We start from the raw sequence: 20,908 nt of genomic DNA, 5'->3' as shown, positions 1-20,908 counted from the left end.
TAATCAAGTTATTGACTTGCTCCAATGAGAGAGACCTGTCCGTGATATGAGAATGGTTTGAGCTGAGAGTTGGCAGTGCTGCTGGCTGATTTATTTCTCCTTTTGCCGTCAACCCAAAGCACTGACTCCTTCGTCAGTTCAACCAGGGACTGGCCATTTGGATTAAAAAAAAGAGCTGGCACCATCGCATCTCAAATTTGCCCTGATTCACGACATTGGCAAACAGGGTTTCAGGTGCGCTCATTGTTATCTTAAGGAAACCCATTCTGGTAATGCAAGACACTCAGGAGGTGAATGATAGTTTCATATTGCTCTTGTTGCTCATGTTTGAGGATGAAATGTAGATAAAGACAATCACAGTCCGTCTGTCAGGCTAAGCATTTTCAGAATCGAGAAGCTCATAAATGGAGTCACAGATCTTTGGCTATGGGGAGAGTGTGGGTAAGTGGAGTTGAAATGCCCATCAGGCATGATTAAATGGCGGAGTGGACTTGATGGGCCGAATGGCCTTACTTCCACCCCTATGTCTTATGGTCATTAATGGTATTAAAAATCCAGTCTTGGTGAGAAATTGTCAGTATGTCAAAGTACCTCATTTGCAACAATGCTGGAGGACTTATTGTGATGATATTTCTGACCATTTGTTTCCCAGGTGGTTTTGCTATTGTGTTCCTGGTGAAGACTCATAATGGGGTTAAAAGTGCACTGAAGAGGATGTATGTCAACAATGAACACGATCTGCAGGTCTGCAAGCGAGAGATCCAGATCATGGTGAGTTGCAAACATTATGGTTTGGTGAACCCAACCTTTATAACTGGCTGCCTGCGCTTCACATTTTCAATCCAAGGGGAGAGGCTGGATTTGAGTCAGGCCAGGCAACTATAAAAATGGAGGTAACTGGGTGCGCAGAGTCGCTGGTCGAAAGACCTGCCATGGAGATCAGGCTGTGTCCAATGTATGAAAATATAGAACAAAAATTGTAACCATTCTGCACCCATGCATGCACCCACCCACTGTACTCTACCAATGCTATTTGGCGCTATTTAATTCATACCGAATGCCTTCAGTAGCCTTGTGTCAACTTAATTCTGACCTGCGTCTCTCTGATCTAGCATCCACTATCGAAATAAACCTGGTCTCCACCATATGAGATATGGGAATTGGTATCTCGCATGCAGCAATCTGTTCATAGAAATCATCAGCTTTTATTGACAGACCAAGGAAAAAAACAAGTAATTTTTTTTAGCATTCCAGATTTTCTTCCAAAAATTTCGAAGGAAGCACTTTTAAATGCCTTAACATTTTTGAAAGCTCCCTTTGATGGGTGCTCATGAAAGATTTTGACAGGTGATTTTGATGGTTCTGTTGAGACCTTCCAATGACCTTGGCACTAATGAGTTCATGCTTTTGTTTTTGCACGCATTTGTGCCAATCTTTAATAATCCCATGAAACATGTCTGTAGTTTGCCATTCGCCCTCTCTGTTCTTCTGAACTGGTGATGTTTCATCTGCAAGTTTATAGCCTGCAGGCATCTTTCTAGAAATTTAGCTTCTTTCTAACCACTTTCCTCAAAACTCTGGGATGCAACTTAACTCGTTCAGGCAATTTATCAACCTTCAGTCCAGCCGAACTTCCAAGATTTCTCTCCTTGCTTAGTACTTGTTTCTTTCTCTTGCTCAGTTTTCCAAGTTCTTCATGTTTCTGTTTGGTTTTTCAGCTTCTTCCTGCATGAAGATGATCCCAAAGCAACTGTTTGGCTTTGCCACCATTTCCATATTCACCATGTAAATTCTTCTGTCTCCACTTTAATGGTCCCACATTTGTCCTAGCTTGTCTTTTCCTTTTACATCACAAAAGATGCTTATACGCTCTGCCTTTATATCTTTTGCTTGCTTGCACTCATATTCAGTTTCCCCTTTATCAGTTTCTTGGTCATTCTTGGCTGTGTTTTAGCTTGCTGTCAGTCCTCAGGCTTGCCACCTTTTCTGGCATCCTTATAAGCCTTTTCCTTTGATCTCAAGTAGTTTTGAATTGTTTTTGTTTGCCTCAGTTGATTTACCTTTCCAGTTAGATGTTCATGTCTCACAAGAATGTGTATTTGATGCAGACCATTTAGTACTTGTAATGCCAACAGTTGCCAATCTAAAGATAAAGTCACCTTAATCCCAGAAGACGATAGGGCTGCTGTGTCGTTAGAGTGAGATGACTGGTGGTGATTTAACCAGAGGATCACCACACCTCAGACAAGAGGCGAGTTTGGGAAGTTCGGACTTTTGTGGTAACCTCAGCTAAAGTGGGGATTGAGCATGTGCTTTTGGTGTCATTTTGCACTTCAAACTAGCTGCCCTGCCAACTGAATTACCTGATCCCCTGGCCATATTTTGCTGACTTCTGTGTGTGTTCTTATGTTGCTGCCCTGGTCTTGCTTGACAGATGCCCCCCCCCCCGCCCGCCCCCCACCCACCCAGAACTTTGCAGCTGGTTGGAGGAATCTCTGTTGTTCTCTGGGGTAGCAGCCTGACCATACAAGACAAAGAATAAGCTTCGAGTGAAATCAATTGATTACAAAATTAATACATTATTAAAGGGAAAAAAAGTTACAGAGTAACTTGATGTCTAGTCAAGTTTTAGATAAAATAAATGTTGTTTTCTATATTCTGGTTTGCAGCTTGTCTGGCAGAAAATATTTGAGAAGAATATTAGGAACCATTACCCGGTGCTTATGCACCACCAAAGGAGATGGCTGTTCTTGACCTTTTTTGTCCACTTACTTTTTGTCCTCTCCTGTTCTGAAGATACTGTCTCCTGCTCAGATACTGCTGTTCCAGCAACAATTCTTTGTCATGTTGACCAATGGTGCAATTCTTCTGTAAATCGACACAGATATTGAAAGTTAGCAGACTGTGCAGCTTACAGGGTGCACCATAACCTAGCCATGTGCATTTTTTTATTGAAGCTGGTTCATTCTTGCTTTTTACCAGGAAGTTGTTGATGGTGTTTAGCCGTAGGCATCATGGTTCATTCCTACTCTTCTCCAACATCATGAACCCAGAGCTACTGCAGTCTGTTCTTGTTGCCCTTCTGCTGTGTTTGTTGATGTCAGTGCAAATGATACTTTGTGTCATAGAATCACTTCTTTGCAAATTGTTATGTAGACAGCAATATGATGCCAATAAAAACAAATGATGACCCACTTGTGTCCAAACCTTCTCTTTGTAGAGGGACCTGGCAGGGCACAAGAATATTGTCGGATATATCGATTCTAGTACAACAGCTGTCAGCTCCGGAGAGGTCTGGGAAGTGCTGATCCTGATGGATTTTTGTCGAGGTGAGGACTTTTATCCCATTACCTAATGGTGCCTGCAATAATGCAGTGCTTGTGTGTCTTAATTTGTTGTCGGATTGAGAATAAATTTCAAAGCCCTTTGTTTTAATACCTTCTTGGCATCTTAGTGTTTGTATGGGGAATAAGCCTTCAGTGCTGAGGTATGAAAGCTACGGGGACTGATGGGCTTCATTGCATGATTACCATGTCAGTTTACCAGCCGACAGCTCATACAAAAGTTGTGAAACGTGAAGCAGCATTATTTTTCTCTTTACAGAGAGGAAGAATTCCATTTTAGTTATAAGTTGGTTGTTCACACAAAGATGATTTGCTGTGATTTGGTAAAACCTGCCTAATTGACCATGCTCTTGTTGATCTGACGTAATGTTTCCATAAGTCTCATATCCTGTTTCATGAAATTGCTGTGCCGCACCATCGGACTAGTCATTATTTTAAAATCATCAAATAAGTGTCAGAGATAGTAGGAACTGCCAATGCTGGAGAATCTGAAATAACAAGGTGTAGAGCTTGATGAACACAGCAGGCCAAGCAGCATCAGGGGAGCAGGAAAGCTGACTTTTCAGGTCTGGACCCTTTTTCTGATGAAGGGTCCAGATCCAAAACGTCAGCTTTCCTGCCCCCTCAGATGCTGCTTGGCCTGCTGTGTTCATCCAGCTCTATGCCTTGTTATCTTTAAAAAGTGTCATTTGTTTTTGGGGATAATGGGAACTGCAGATGCTGGAGAATCCAAGATAATAAAATGTGAGGCTGGATGAACACAGCAGGTGCAGCAGCATCTCAGGAGCACAAAAGCTAGACCCTTCATCAGAGAGGGGGATGGGGTGAGGGTTCTGGAATAAATAGGGAGAGAGGGGGAGGCGGACCGAAGATGGAGAGAAAAGAAGATAGGTGGAGAGGAGAGTATAGGTCGGGAGGTAGGGAGGGGATAGGTCAGTCCAGGGAAGACGGACAGGTCAAGGAGGTGGGATGAGATTAGTAGGTAGGAGATGGAGGTGCGGCTTGGGGTGGGAGGAAGGGATGGGTGAGAGGAAGAACAGGTTAGGGAGGCAGAGACAGGCTGGACTGGTTTTGGGATGCGTTGGGGGAAGGGGAGATTTTGAAGCTGGTGAAGTCAACATTGATACCATCATGGGCTGCCTGCAGTGCCACAGTGATGCCATCCGAAGGTTGCAGGAACAGCAACTCATATTCCGCCTGGGAACCCTGCAGCCCATTGGTATCAATGTGGACTTCACAAGCTTCAACATCTCCCCTTCCCCCACCGCATCCCAAAACCAGCCCAGTTCGTCCCCTCCCCCCACTGCACCACACAACCAGCCCAGCTCTTCCCCTCCACCCACTGCATCCCAAAACCAGTCCAGCCTGTCTCTGCCTCCCGAACCTGTTCTTCCTCTCACCTATCCCTTCCTCCCACCCCAAGCCGCACCTCCATCTCCTACCTATTAACTTCATCCCACCTCCTTGACCTGTCCACCTTCCCTGGACTGACCTATCCCCTCCCTACCTCCCCACCTATACTCTCTCCAACTATCTTCTTTTCTCTCCATCTTCGGTCTGCCTCCCCCTCCCTCCCTATTTATTCCAGAACCCTCTCCCCATCCCCCTCTCTGATGAAGGGTCTCGGCCCGAAACGTCAGCTTTTGTGCTCCTGAGATGCTGCTGGGCCTGCTGTGTTCATCCAGCCTCACATTTTATTATCATTTGTTATTGGGAATTGGACTTGATCGCTTTTATGAAATTCTGCCCTGGATTGTGAGCATCATGGCCAGTGTCAGCATTTGTTGCCCATCTGCAATTGCTACAAGCATCAAATGTATTGCTGTAATACTGGAATCACATATAGGCCAAACAAAGTAAGGATGGCAGGTTTCTTTCTCTGAAGGACAGCAATGTGTTATATGGATTTTCACGCCAATTGTGGATAGTTTCATGGTCACTGATACTGAGAATAGCTTGCTTGCCATTACATATCTTTTAATTTAAGGAAATCTGTATTTGCAGGTGACTCTATGGAATAGTGACCGGGAAGCTATTGATAACAGGACCTACCAGCAGGTTCTACCTTTAACTTAGGTTCTTTGGACTGTTTTGGGTCACACTGTTGAAATACAGGCTTCGAGTGGAGGAGCATAGGCACTCTGGTTTGGGCTGAAATCAGCAAGTTTCTTGGCCTCGTAGCTGTCAACTATTAGATATGGAAAAGGGGCTAATTCTGGGAAACTTCCCTTACAATACTAAGTTTCCTGTGTAAGTAAATGATTGAAAATATTCACTCTGAAGCACTTCTGAGTTCAGGGTTTTATACACTGGTCAAAGCTTTCCTTTATTTCTCACTCTGCTTGTTGGTGAGATCATTGCAATGCCTTGTCACTTGTTCAGTCATTTGAGGAAACCATGGCTCTGAAGGGTGAGTGTTTGGTGCTAAAAATGTCATCACGTCTTTGCAAGTATTTTATTTGCTTATTTGTCTTGAGAAAGAGACCCTAGCATGTTGTTCTTCCCTCCTTTATTTCCTGCCTACTGCTGTTGTGTCTGATTCTGCTGTGTTATGCAGAGTCTACAATGACTGAACAAGTGGAAACAAAGGAATTGGACGCTGCAAATTAAGGCAACAGAGATCAGCTCTCTTTATCCAACAGCAATTTCAGTGATTTGCTGTGCTGCACAGTTTGCACTTGCCGTCACTTACTTGATGGAAAGAGCCTTTAAATTCTCATGTGCACCTGTGATTTATTAAGAGCCAATTAGATTTTCTTTTGGTCTGTGAACACTTCAGATGACTTGTGTGCATAACAATATCTGGGACAAGAGTGATGCAAGGACTTATGCAAATGAATGATGAATTTTCTGGAGTTTAGTTCAAAATGCTGCTGTTTGTCACAATTCTGGGCAGCCTCCTCTGCTGGTAGCTATTGGAGAAGAGATTTGGGAAATTTGTCTCCATTTTAAGTGATATGAATTGTCCTGCTGCTTTGCCTTGGAGCGCATGCAGCTTGTTCTTAGCAACTCCCAAACATTAGGAAGCAGCTGGGTGCAAAATTGTAGGTGCCATCGTCCTGTTTGGATGGAGACTTTTTATTTGAGCAATGGATTATGATTACAGCTTTCCATGACTACAGATGCAAAATACCATGATCTGATCTTGGTTTTAGAGCTTTCAGTAGTCATAATTGGTGTACTGTTTTCCCAGCAGTGCCCACACCAGACTCTCTTTTTTTTCATTGTCCTTGCTTTGCATTTATTAGTTTTAACGAACAGAGAGGATATGAGAGATGCAGTTCCTGTCTCTCGGTATTCGTTGCATGACAACTCCCATTGAAGTACATGTCCTAACCATCCCTCAGAAAATGACTGAGTTTGGGAACGTGCATTTTGTTGTACCATTCCTTAGCCCTCGATTGAACTCTGACACCATGAGCATCTGCGCTTCCTTCTCCATCATCATCACCCTTACCTCCAGTTGTGTCAGCTCTAAGCTCCAAGACAACCACCTGTCCACCTTGTTTTCCTTTCTATCTTTTCAAGGCACTCTTTTCTGATCTAACTGTTGGGTCTCACTTTGGGTGATCTGTCGATATGTCTCACTTCAGGCCTCGCATCGCGTTCTCCAGTCAAACCTCTTGGATCATTCCACTGCACTCTACCTTTTTGTTGTGGTACAGTGCCCAAGCATGTGTGCTGTCATACTGTACATCCGTTACATTAGTAAATTAACAGTGGCATACCACCCAAGTAGAAGCACCTTCAATGCGGCTGGCCTTCACTATAGCAATTTGCCATGCATTTGAAACAGGTGCCATACCTGCCTTATTATTTCATCTCCAAGGCTCAAACCTGTCTTTGCAGGTGCAATCATGATTTATTTGTCCATATTTCACTTTTGTGTATTGTATTCGCTACTCAAATGCGGGCTGTCGACACAATGGAGACCAGATTGCTTGGCTGTTAACAATCCGATTTTCGATTCGTCCATTCATGCGACCCCAAGCTTCCAGTCGCTAACCATTCGAATTTCTGAAATTGCAGGCTTGTTCATATTTCCGTACTCTGCATGCTGCACTGTTCCAGCGAAGCTTAAAGCTTGAGGGACAAAGCCTCACCTTCCGATGTGATTATACAGTCTTCAGCACTCGGCCTAGTGTTCAATAATATCAAACCACAAACTCCTTTCCCTGCTTTTTGGCCTCAAGCACAGTCTTAATTGTGTCATTTATGTTTCTGCTTTGGGCCAGAACTGTTCATTATCCTGTCATGAACACTCAGTCTGGGCAATTGCTTTATTTGTTTGCGACTGCAAGAGCCACTGTCTTTTCCTTTAGTTCCCTGATGTTTTTGTCATTTCTCTCCAGCCATCGACATAAACCCAAAATTTTCCTTTTTGTTCTTCCATCCTCGTTGTCTTCAATAGTTTTAAACCCCTAATGTTGAAGGCCAGAGGGCACAAGTTTAACTTGAGGAGCTAGTGGTTTAGAGGAGGTCTGTGGAAAGTCCTTTTTAACTGGATGGTGGTAAACGTATGGAATGTGCTGCCTGAGAATGTGGTGGAAGCAAGTACTCTTGCAACATTTAAGAAGCACCAGGATGAGCACTTAAAATGCCAGACAGAGTAGGCTGTTGACCAAGTGCAGATAAATGGGATTGGTGTCATTTGGTATTTATTGCTTGACATAGATGTGACGATATGTCTCAATGACTCATATTCTCATATTTCTATGCTGTTTCAATCCTGAAAGATCATCATAACAGACTCGAAACATTCACTCTAGTTCTGTCCGTGTATGCTGCCAGACCTGCTGAGTTTTTCCAGCATTTTTACTTTAGTGCCAGATTTCCAGCACCACAATATTTTGCTTTAATTGTGTAAGGAAGACTTCCCTCACATACTCACTACAATAACAGCTGCCTGACTTTGCAGGAAAACCCGAAGGTGGGTGACTGGGGAGAGGGTGGGCAGAGGTGGCAGCTTTTCTCTCATGTCTTGGCCATGACTTCATGTGAGCACAAGTTGATTTTTTTCTCTGCACTCTGTTTTCGCTAACCATGGCAATACTCAGCACATACAAGTATGAGTTTTTCAACTAAGTTTTGCAACATGGAAATAAAAATCAAGAGATTAAAAGTGATTCACCCATCAACCACATGCCTGAAAGCTTGTTCCTGTTCCATCCTCTGCAGTGCCGCTTTGAGTTTTTACTCTAGAAAGCAGGAACTGGTTGATGGCTCTTGAATTTGATACAGACACTCTCCTAGATGAGGCTACTGCATGCCTGAGAAACATAAAAAGTAGGAACAGGAGAAAGTAATTAACCCTTCACATGTAGTCTGCTGTTTAATGCGATCATAGTTGAGCATCCAATTAAGTTTCTGTTTTCCTGCTTTTGCCTCTAATGCTTTGATCCCTTTAGCCTGAAAAATTATATCGAACTCTTTCTTGAAAAGTTTCAGTGTTTTGGCTTCAACTGCTTTTCTGAGGCAGAGAATTCCACGGGCTCACTTTTCAGTAGGTGAAGACATTTTTCCTCATCTCAGGCCTAAATGGCCTATCCTGTATCCATAAACTGTGACCCTGCATTCTGGATTCCCCAGTCATTGGGAATATCCTTCCTGCATTTACCTGTCTAGTCCAGCTTTTTTGAGATCCCCTCCTTCATTCTCCTAAACTCCAGTGAATAATTTCCTAACTGATCAGTTTCTCTTCATGCGTCAGTCCTGCCATCCCAGAAGTTAGTCTGTTTAACCTTCATCGCAGTCTCTCTGTAGCTAGAGCATCCTTCCTCAGGCAAGAATAACACTACACACCATTTTGCTGCCAGGTGCCTGGGCTCTGTCTGACATATGTGTGGTTTACTCCAGTTCAACACAATCTCATTGTTTCGTGACAGAATGCACTTTGCAGCTGTATTCCAATCCTCTGGTAGCTTGTGAAATTACTTTTCATGTGGCATTCCTCTGGATTGCAATCTACACAAGAGGATCAGATTTCAACAAAGTTGCATTTGGCAGATGTGGCTTGGAGACAGTAAGGACTGCAGACACTGGAAGCCAGAGTCAATAGATGTGAAGTTGGAAAAGCACAGCAGGTCAGACAGCATCCAAGGAGCAGGAAAGTCAACGTTTGGGTCAGAACTGGGGAGGGGGAGGGGAGCCCAAAAATAAATAGAGGGAGGAGAGTGGGTCTGGGGGATGCATAAGTAGGATGATGATTGGTGGATCCAGGTAGGAGATTATTGTGATTGATCAATGCGAGGGGTAGAGCAGGTACGTGAGTAGGAAGATGACAGGTCAGATCAAGTCAGGGAGGCGAGGACGACAGGGAGGGCTAAACATGAGATAGTGCTGGGGGTGGAGGGATTTTGAAGTTGGTGAAGTCAATATTGGAGCCATTGGGCTGTAAGCTCCCAAGGCGAAATATCAGGTGTTGTTCCTCCAGTTTATGTTTGGCCAAACACTGACAGTGGAGCAGGCCAGGGATGGGCATGTCACCAGGAGAGTGGGAGGGGGAATTAAAATGGGTGGCAACCAGAAGGCTGGGTTGGTTGGTGTGTGCAGATGCTCTGCAAACAGTCCTTGAGTCTGTGTTTAGTCTCCCTGATATAGAACAGACCAAATGGGAGCAACAGATGAGGTTGGATGAAGTGTAGGTGAATCTCTGTTGGCTCTAGAAGGATTGTTTGTGCCCTTGGACGGAGGTGAGAGGGGGCGTGTAGGGCCAAGTATTGTACCTCTTGTGGGGAAAGGTACTGGGTGTGGTGGAGAAGTTGGTGGGAAGTGTAGAGCAGACGAGGGAGTCATGGAACGAATGGTCCCTGCGGAAGTGGACAGGGGCGGGGAAGGAAAGATCTTTTTGGTGGTGGGGTCTGATTGTAGGTGGCAGAAATGTTGGAGGTTGATGCGTTAGATTTGGAAGTTGCTGGGTTGGTACGTGAGGAAGAAGGAGATTCTTTCCTTATTGTTGTTGGGGGGAGAGGGTTTGAAGGCAGCAGTATGGGAAATGGAGGAGATGGCAGTTGAGGGCATCCTTACTTACAGAGGAGGGGAAATTCAATACCCACCTTGCTGCAATACACTGCTCTAATGTTAATAGATTTTGGACACAACCTGGCAAATCTTTTCAAGATTGATGATTCCTCCTTGAATCACCTTTCTGTGTGGGCTGTGAAGGTCTTCACAGTTAGTGCCAAGGTCAAACCCAAATTGAAGTCTTGCCTCATTTTCTTACCATTGGGAAAAGGCTCCTGTCGTACTAAACCCTCCCATCCCAATGCCATGGCTGAACCAGAGAGGTGGCTGTGATGATTCAATTCTTTCTTTCTTTCTTTCTTTGCACAAACAGGTAAATTTTAATCAGTTGTGCCTTCCCCTTCCCTTTTGTCACTTCCCTCTTTCCAAACTGGCCATCACATCCTTGTCTCGTAAGTTGTGAAGGGAATCCACAAGACCATAAGACATAAGACATAGGAGTGGAAGTAAGGCCATTCAGCCCATCAAGTCCACTCCTCCATTTAAATCGTGGCTGATGGGCATTTCAACTCCACTTTCCTGCACTCTCCCCAGATATTGGAGGCAGTTTGAAACATTTGCAGCTCATTCCAACTTCTTCAAAGTGGATACAATGCATTTAGCCAAGAAGTTCTTTGGGACTGGTAATCTTTTCAACAGCACACCAGTTGAAGCACTGTGTCAAATCAAAACTGAAAGAGCAGCGGATGCTATAAATTAGAAATGAAAGCAAAAATTCCTGGAAAGGCTCAGCAGGTCTGGCAACATCTGTGGAGAGAAATCAGAGTTACTGTTTTGGGTTGAATGACCCTTCCTCAGAACTGATGGTAGCTATGAAAATATCAGTTAATATGCAGAAGATAGGGTGGGGGGAGGGGGTAAGTTGTAAGTGATAAGTAGAGATGGAACCCAGAAGAGAGAGAAGAATTGGACAAAGGAGTGGATAGCGACGTGGCTAGTAGGGTGAATAGCCGCTAATGGGAACTGACAGTTGCTAACCATGTGTCATGTGTATAACTGGCTATGTGATAACAAGTGAAAAACAGAAGTTGCTGGAAAAGCTCAGCAGGTCTGGCAGCACCTGTGAAGAAAAAATTAGGTCAACATTTTGGTCTGGTGACTCTTTCTTAGAACTCAGTTTTTATGCAACATCAAGGCCCGGTGTGTGGGGATTGGGGTAAGGACGTGAGAGGGCTCAAGCCCTAAAGTTATTGCTCTCGATACTGAGTCCAGAAGGTTGCAGAGTTCCCAAGCGGAAGCATTATGTCACCCACAGCCGAACTTAAAAATAGTACTCCATGTTTACCCTTTTTTTGATAGTTTGTAATCTGGAGTCTTTTCACAGCAGCTTTTTTTCAAAGCTAAGAACCCGTTAAGTTTGTACATTTTCTTGAGCTAAATCAGGCCTGGGTGGATTGTTTTGTGAAGTGGGTGTCTGGTGAACTTCTAACGAATTGCTGCTTCTGTTTTTCCCTTGTTATAGGAGGTCAAGTAGTGAACCTGATGAACCAGCGGTTGCAGACTGGTTTCACTGAGAACGAAGTTTTGCAGATATTCTGTGACACGTGTGAAGCAGTTGCAAGGTTGCACCAGTGCAAAACGCCCATCATCCATCGGGATTTAAAGGTGAACAGAGCTTGCTGTAGGAGGCACAACAGTATGCAGGGCAAAGGCATTTTAAAACCTGTTGGTCAATGTGCTATTTCTGTTTTGTGCCTGATTGACGATATGTTGAGAGAGTGAGGACCAGTTAAATCAGATTTAGTTTTTTAAACTTCCCCTGATGAGAATGCAAGACTGATAAAAGTGGGGAGAATTGATTTTGTTCCACCATGTGTAGCAATGATTTAAATGGTTAAAAAGCACCTGAAGATTTTGTGTGTTTGGTGAAGCATCAGAAACATAGTTCTTCTGTACTTGGGAGAACACAGTACTTGTCTTGTCATCCTCCCTTGGTGTAATGAATTCTGCACGAAAAGCCATTTCCCATTAATGGTGAGTTGAGAAGACAAGGCAAGCTTCTGCATTTGTGCACTTTGGGTCCACCTCCCACTCTGCCCAATATAGTAGATTGTGAGTATGAATCAGAGTCTGGCCTTATAATGAAGCAGTATTCCTGTTTCCATCCCCTGCCCTTCCACTAGTTGCCCTGGCGTATTGAACCATGAGCACTTATTCTCTGACAAGATGAAGCCATACGTCTTTCTGTCACCCTACTGTGATAAATCATGGGTACTGCCCTAATATGTGGCAGATTATTTCTGCCTTCTCAGAACGTTCTAACTCTAGCACTGTCTTCTCACATCTTGCAGAAGCATGTTTTAAAGCAAACTCCATTTATATTTGAAAAGTGAATGAGCTTTGCTAGCTTCTTGACAGGCTGAGTTGCTACAGGCGAGGCTAACACCAAGCCCAAGGTGTACAGATCAGGAAGGATACAAACCTGCTCACTGATCTATGGTGCATTGTGTGAACCAATCAGGGGTTTTTCTTTGTCCTGGTTGCTGTTCAGTGACTTTAACTAGACCAGTCGAATAGGGCTGCAATTCCCACTGGCACCCACTGCCTAGATTCAGACAGTGAGTGGTGAGCTGCATTTGGAAAAGACAAAACCAGAATTGATGGGGTTATGATGCAGTAAATGTACATTGGGTTTATTCTAGAGAGTTGTTCATTTAAAAGATCGGTGAATGGCAGCTTGAGGACCAAAAGCTCAATTGTGATTTCTACTAACTATTTGTAATATCCCTCTTCAGGTTGAAAATATACTGCTTCATGACAAAGGGCATTATGTCCTCTGTGATTTTGGAAGTGCAACTAATAAATTCCAGAATCCAAAGGTTGAAGGAGTCAATTTAGTTGAAGATGAAATTAAAAAGTAAGTGTTTGTATTACATTCCATGTACCTTAGCGATGAACTTGCACACTACTAGGCAATGAGTGAACATCTGCTGCAGCTGTGCAACACCTCAGGTCACGTCACTGGATGGGTCATTCACAGATTGAGCTCTTCTTCCATCACAATAAATTTTTCAATTCAAATTTCCTAATTTCTGGACTTTCAGGGAAGGGTACTTGACATAGCAGCAAAGCCAAAATGCTTTGAGTACTATAAATCTGAAATAAAAAACAGAAACAAATGGAAATAATCAGCAGGTTTTGTTGGCATCTGAGGAGAGAGAAGCAGAGTTGACGTTTTGAGCCCATACCCTTTCTAAAGGTCATTGACCTGAATCGTTAACTTTGTTTAGCTCTGTTTCGATTGGCTTGGTGCTTTTATCTTATGATGCTGTTGGACTCACAATGACTTCTCATGAGCCGCCATGAAACACAGAAATAACTGACTGCCTTCTCCAATGCATGAGAGATCGGCACTCAGTGTTGCTTTGCTAACTCCTCGGAGTAGCTGTTTTTTTTGCAAATAGTAATAGGTTGTTCCACAGCTGAAAGCTGAAGTTATGTCAATGTACAGTTCCACTGAAATGTTAATCTTCTTTGTTTCTAATCATGACTGATCTGAGCATTGCTGGCCATAACCGCTTTTCTAGCAGTAAGACAGCCTTCTAATTCCCAAATCTTTGTTTGTGATGTACCGGAGGGATATTTGTGGTCAGGCCTTTCTTTCGTGTTGATGAAAGACCTCCAGTAGTTATACGGCACGGCCCAGCATCTTGCAAGCCACTAAGGGCATCAGGAGTTGCCCTCACTTAAGAGGACATTGTTCTTCTGGTCAGATGGTTGCAGCTTTAAAGTCTTGTACTCAAGCCAAATATAAAATATCACATCAAAATACAAAGACTTGAAGAAATGAATAGCTTCGGTCTAAGCAGAACAGAAATCTAAGTGATGATATGTTTTTCATACCGAATTAGTGTGACATAGTTACTTGTACTGACAGAATGGATTAGAACTTGACCTGACTGATTCTTCTGGATTCTCTGAGATCTTCTATTGATCTCCCATTCTGTTAATATCCAGTCCCTACAAATGCTCAGAATGTGCCACTTATAACGTGCAGGTCTTGCCACGTGGGCCACAACAAGTTAATAGCTTGGGCTTAAGAATGAACCCCATTTCACTAAGAGTATTGGTGTTTGTGCATGCAATTTCGGCGACAAACCATCTACAGACACACACGCGATGGATTAGCTGTTCCTGGTGTCGCTTGTTATATGGCTCAGAATAGTCTCTAACTTTTTGAGGTTGTGTTTTTTTAATTGACGTCATGACTTCTCAATCTCTGTCTGGAGAGAGTTCTCTGTCCTCGTTCTACGTATGTTTTTGATTCTGATGTGGACCAGAACAATTGGATTTTCCCAGTATTTCTCCAAATTCTTCTCCCCCATCAATGATTTCTCCTGAAACCTGACATTGGACAGGTAACACAACTTGCTGAACTCAGTTGCATCTGCAGAGGATATTTCTGTTCTCCTTACTGTACTCTACCCTATCATGACCAATACACACTTGCCCAGAGCTGACTGATTCTTAGTGAAACTTTGTCAAAATTGATGATCTCAGTATGTCCGATGAGACAAAGTGCTGGATTTAATGCAATCATATCTGGAGCACAATCTTACTGCAGTGTTCTTTTCTGAGAGGCTCTGAGTTAATCTGATGGAAGTCATTAAAGTCGTCAGGTTGTTTCCGAGAGTGGGTGTAGAGAAAACGGCTGAAATTTAATTTTGGCGATGGGATCTTGTCTGGCTTGAAATCTGATCGGTGTTCTGTGTTGCCTCCATTGAGAAAGGCTTGCCGAAATTCGAGCGTTTAACAGGCCAGCGACAGGAGGTGAGGATAAAGCCAAGAATTGTAGATGTTAGAAATTGCCGGAGAACCTCTTATTAAGGGCCACTGCACCTGAAAAATTGACTCTACTTTAACTCCACAGATGCTGCCAGACCTGCTGAGTTTCTCCAGCAAGACCTGTTTTTAGATAATGGGGTATCAAGAAATCCTGTCCTTCAAGAGCCAAATGGTCTATTGCCCTGCTGCAAATAACATGTAACAAGAACAGAAGACTTGCATTTATGTTGGGCATATCACACTGACCAGAAGACCATACACTTTACCTTATATTTGATTTGTTTTGGACTTATGACGACAGTTGTCATATTGGAAGTAACTAATCTGTGTTCCCACGAGCAGCAATGCACTGAATGCCATTAATGTGCCTTGGTGAGGCCTTGTGAGAATTGAGGGATAAATATTGGCCAGGATGCCAGACGTAACTCCCTGAGTGCTTTTTGAAACGCTGTTCTAATAGAGCAGACTGCTCTTTTAATTCTCATCTTCCGGGACAGCACCTCTGACAGTGCAGAGGTCCATCAGTAATGCAGCAACATGCCAGCCTGGATGCTTGACCTCTTGACCTGGAACAGGATTTGAACCTGGAACCTGGTCACTCTGAGGTGAGCCTGCTACCAACTTGGTCATTGCTGACACAACTGAGAACATTTCACATTTGAAATTATTTATTATCACAGGCATGAATCACAGATATGTTTGCCCATTTCATGAAAACTAACCTTCATATTGTGTTTTTGAGACCTGTATATTTTACCGGTTCTTAATTGAAAGAAACCCACTTCTCAGTGGGAGATCTGCCTGTAATCTATGCTCAGTGCACGCAAGCAAGAGCTAGAGCTTTTCCCTAAGGTGAACACCATCCTGTTTGCAAGCAAGCAATTTTTAAAAATGTCCTATTATTCAGATTCCCTGCAGTATAAGTTTACATTGTTCTCTGTACACTGAATACATTGTTTTTATATTTAATTTCCTGAATTAAGAAGTTTGAGTATGCTTCAGAACTTGCGCATTGTGAAATGCCTCCATTCTGAAGCAGTGAACAATTGTGTGTATGATATCAGGCGAAGGATCACTTAAGTTCCTAGTCCAATTCCAAGTTATTTATTTCCTCCCATTGAGTCATTAAGTTTGGGTAGCATTTAGCTCTGTCACAACTAACCAGAAGAATTTCAGCAATGTATTGATGGTTATCACACTCAATCTTTCTATAACACCCACTGAAATTCTGAAATTTACCCAGCAGAATGATAGCAGGCATTCTCTGACTGAGCTCAGGTTGTCTCTGACTGAAATTTTGAGGCACAGAGTCCATGGTTCTAAATTAACACAAAGAAATGTGGATTCTGGGAATCAGAACAAACATAAACAGGAATGGTAGAGAAACTCAGCAGGTCTGACAACATCTGTGTAGAAAAAACAGAGTTAATGTTTTGAGTCAGTGACCCTGCATTATGACTATTCACTGTGTGTTAGTGACAGTGCTGGGACACATCTGAGAATTTGAGGCAAGTGTTGTCATTAAGTGCATTGTATTGACAAACTGGTGGAATGGCAGGGATGGATTAACTGTTGTATCATTCCCGTCTCCCAGTTTTGAAAAGCAGTGTTGTTGGTTTGGTTTTTGAACCCGGAGGCAGTTTGAATTTAAGTCCTGTTTCAGTATTATCTGTGTGCAATGCCATAAATGTCAGAAAAGGTGAATTCTTTCCAAAATGGGCATTTGCAGATCACATCTCCTTGACACCAGGCATTCTCGCTGTCAACAGCTTTTCTCAGCAAACAGACCATTGTACATCGAGCGCATGATGTGAGTGTGTCTCCAGCCGCAGTCAGAACAACAACCGTCTCCTTCCGTGTGTAAACAGCAGTGAGCTGGTTTCGTGTCTGTCGGGGTCCAGGCAAATGATATAGTACAGACAGATTGCCTCCATACTGCTTCCCTTTTTTATTTTTTTTTCCATATTCTCTTTTCTGTTCCTGGTCTCCAGTGGCCACTGGATCCACTTCTTGTGGAGGATGGGCAGGGTCTTGGAGGCAGAAGGAGTGAATGCAAAGAATGAACAGAATCTTACCTTTTTTCTTTGCATCACAGCCCTGAAGGCTTCCTGCAAGTTTAAGACCTGAGCACTTGCTGTCCTCCTAGATTTGTTTTAGCAAATCCCTTGCATATGCAAAAGCATTTAAAGAGATGTTCATATGAAAGCAAAGCATAAAATGTCAGAGCTGGTCCATTGTAGGTTCCAGCAACATTGAAAGAACTTTTGGAAAATGGATTGACAAGGGGGATTGAGAAGTGGAGGCTAGGGGGAATTAGGCACAGAGGTTGTTTTAGTGTTGCTCTGCCAAAACTCTGATGAAATTCAAATACATCCTAATAGAACGGAAGGACCCAGTCTTGCAGCCAATTATGATCTCATAAGTGTGGAAGGACTAAAATATCTCCACACTTGCTAAACAACAGAATCGCTGTCAACAGTAATTCTCAACATGCATTCTGCAATGCTTATTTGAAGGTGAATGGTTTTTGGCTGATGCAATCAAAAGTCCTGACAGTAAAAGGACAAAATGGCTCAGCAGCACTTATTTTTATTGAGCTTCCTATTCTGAAGTGCTGGAATATTTGACTATATATAGTGGTGCATTCAAGGAAAAATGCTTGTACTGTGCATCCCTTTGTTCCCAGGCTTCTTGACAAACAAGAAGTTTGATTGATTTGTCTCAAGTGGAATCAGTTCGGTCTGTCTGCATTCCACTCTTAGAGACATGATCTGAAAACACAAGCTCAAGTGCTGTCTGTTCATTGACAACAGACAATTCTGCCTCCTCAGTACCACTCGTGGCCTATCTGCAGTCCCTATTTCAGTACAATGCTTGTTCAATATCTACTATACAGTGAGTTTGAATTTTCTCCAGCAAAATATTGAGAATCCCAAAGCAGAAATTGTTCCTGACCCACTCGAACAAACCTGTCTCAGGTAACCGTCAGGGCACAGACCAGACTTTTCGCAATCTCGTCTATTCCCTCATAAGAAGACCAGCTTTTTCAGTGTGGTAACTGTCACATGTATTCTTGATTTTGTTGATGTCCCACTCAAGAGCCTTCCATTGTTGTCAGGCTTCTCATCTTCTATCTTAATCTTCCATCTTTCAGCCAAAAAATGTTGTTGCTTGATGCCTGTGTGCTTACTGGTCCACAATAGATGCTGGTTGAGTAAATCCATTTCTGAAGAAATTCCCAGTTTTCAAATTCTTGGCACTCGATTCTCTCCAGGTCCCTCCTAGTTTTGGTGCCCTTTTGTAGTTTGCAACCGTTCAATATCTCTTGAGTTACTCTGGCTGTGAACTTATTCAGTTTTTAATTGTATTCCCCGTTGGTGTCTGTGCCTTCAGTTGGTTTGGCTAAAAACTGTGGAATTTTGTCCATGTATCTCTCTGTCCTCCTTAAAGATGCTTTCCGAAGCTTACCTCTTTGAACAAGCTTTTGGGACTCTGCCCATATATATCCTACTTGTTCTGGTGTTCAATATTGTATGGTATCACTCTTGTTACGTACCCTGTATCCATGTTCTTAAAGGTGTTGTAAATATCTAAGTTAGAGGTGTCTTGGTTCTGCTAATTTTGACATGCCCTAACCAAGCCGCATGCTGTCACCTGTGTACATGGCTCAAAGTGGCTGAGAGTGGACATGGACATGTAAATGGGCCCAGAGAGTTGAGAGAATTTTGGAACTTTGTGCCAGATGATGAGAGCGTGTTTTTACAATGAAATACAGTGGCCTCAATTACATGTAGTTATGTACAAGATATTTCAGAGAATTGTGGTCATGTGAACCCAGTGGGCATTCATTGCAACTAAATTATATATTGTAGAGTCACTACTGTTTGGAAGTAGGCCATTTGGCCCATTGAGTGTACACCGACCCTCTGAACAGTATCCCACCCAGACCGAGCACCCCCTACTGTGTACCAGTAACCCTGCATTTCCCATGGTTAACATACCTAGCCTGCACATCCCTGATTACTATGGGAAATTTAGCATGGCCAACCCACCTAACCTTCACATCTCTGGAGGAAACCGGAGCACCCAGAGGAAACCCATGCAGACACGGAGCAAATGTGCAGACTGTACACAGACAGTGTGGAATCAAACCCAGGCGCTTGGTACTGTGAGGTAGCGGTGCCTTACCACTGTGCAACCGTGCCACCCAATATATAAACGTTACATTCCTCAGGCACCTAAGTGTTTGGTAATAGTCAACTTTTTGTTTATGAAAGAGGAGCATAGCTCCATTCGAGTGTCAAGCTTCAAGTGATCCATGGTAAAATGGGAAATCAAACTGTTAGGCCCTCAGGTCATGTGCTCTGATGCAGTGATGATATCATGAGTATGAATCTTATAGCCGTATTGCCATACTGATCCTGAGAATTGATAGGACATGGGGTCTTGTTTGTTTTAATTTCAAGCCTTACTCTTTACCATTATTTGACCTGTTGATCCTGGGAACCAAATTGTCTGATGTGGCAGCTTAGTTGTGATTTTCCCTTCCCCCATTGCATTGTAGTACAAGGAGAAGAAAAAGAACCTTGTGTTATTATTTCCTTTCTGTCGCATAAAATGGCTCAAAAGAAGTTTGCATAGCATGAATTATTTTGAAGTGCTGTCATTGTTCTTTACTGGCAGCCATAAAGTCTCAAAAACATAAGAGAAATGTATATTCTCGTAATCTGGTGTAGTTTTGGCTCCAATAGGCGTGTTATAACAAACTGGGAAAATTTGCCCATACTTCATCAGTTGGTGTACCTCTAAATAACAGCATTTCAGACCATGTCGGCTGACATGATGTGTTCTAATGACATTGTATTGAAGTGGTCCGATTTTTTTGAGATGAGCTTAAATTATTTTCTATGGTACATTGGCTAACCTAAAAGACAGCAATAAAAGCAAATCACTGTGAACTTGAGAGAACCAAAACCTGAAATTCCAGTCTCAACCCTATGAAGCAAATATTGGAGAAATCTCCCTCACTCCTTTGTTTTTCAGGTATACAACTTTGTCCTACCGAGCTCCTGAAATGGTCAACCTTTACTGTGGCAAACCCATTACTACGAAGGCTGATATTTGGGTGAGTAAACAGAAGCCTTTGTTGTGAATATATTGTAAATGAAAGTGCTTGGTGACAGGATTTTCTTTCTCAGGCATTTCCCGATTCTGTGCTGTTGATGTAAGGGAAATAATTGGCAATGAAAGTCTAGAGAATGAACATACTCGACTATATTACCTGTAATACAAACAAGCAAACTTGTATTTATATAGAGCCGTTCACAATGTCAGGCTGTTCCAGCAGTAGGGTTATCTAATCTCGGCAGTCATTTTCATGCCAAAGCATTCATTTAAAATTTATTAGAGGATGAATATCACGCTAGAAGAATGTAGTAATCTCATTTTACAACGTATTGTCCTGATCACACACACTTCATAACAAGAGGCAATCGTAGCAAAATTGCCCCATTCAGACCTTGCAGTTCAGATCAATTGACTTGGATTTTCTTCAGAGAGTACCACAAAGTGTTTCAATTCCTCTCTGACTTGCAGTTATCTTCCCTCAGCTTTACACTTGTTTCCACATGATCAGTTCTGCCATGTTGTGGCCAAATGCCTGCCCCTCACCATCCCAACCCTCAAATGAGTGCAAAGATCTCATGATGCTCTCTGAACAAGAGCAGGGGCCTTGTCCTGACCCATATGCATGACTT

At 42.9% G+C, this 20,908-nt stretch overlaps 1 protein-coding gene across 7 annotated transcripts in view; it reads left to right on the top strand.

Moving 5' to 3' along the window:
• The window catches only part of aak1b (AP2 associated kinase 1b), a 119,351-nt gene that overhangs the window by 23,594 nt on the left and 74,849 nt on the right, over window positions 1-20,908 (top strand). For all 7 annotated transcript variants that reach the window (XM_048522761.2, XM_048522762.2, XM_048522760.2 and 4 more), the window contains exons 2-6: window positions 653-771; window positions 3,221-3,329; window positions 11,830-11,972; window positions 13,103-13,224; window positions 20,196-20,277. In XM_048522761.2, the coding sequence (XP_048378718.1) occupies window positions 653-771; window positions 3,221-3,329; window positions 11,830-11,972; window positions 13,103-13,224; window positions 20,196-20,277 (575 nt within the window). The remainder of the gene's footprint in view (window positions 1-652; window positions 772-3,220; window positions 3,330-11,829; window positions 11,973-13,102; window positions 13,225-20,195; window positions 20,278-20,908) is intronic.

The sequence above is a fragment of the Stegostoma tigrinum genome, chromosome 40, assembly GCF_030684315.1.
Source record: "Stegostoma tigrinum isolate sSteTig4 chromosome 40, sSteTig4.hap1, whole genome shotgun sequence".
Taxonomy (NCBI): domain Eukaryota; kingdom Metazoa; phylum Chordata; class Chondrichthyes; order Orectolobiformes; family Stegostomatidae; genus Stegostoma; species Stegostoma tigrinum.
Note: the sequence above shows the minus strand (reverse complement) of the source record. Positions and strands in the feature narration are given on the sequence as shown.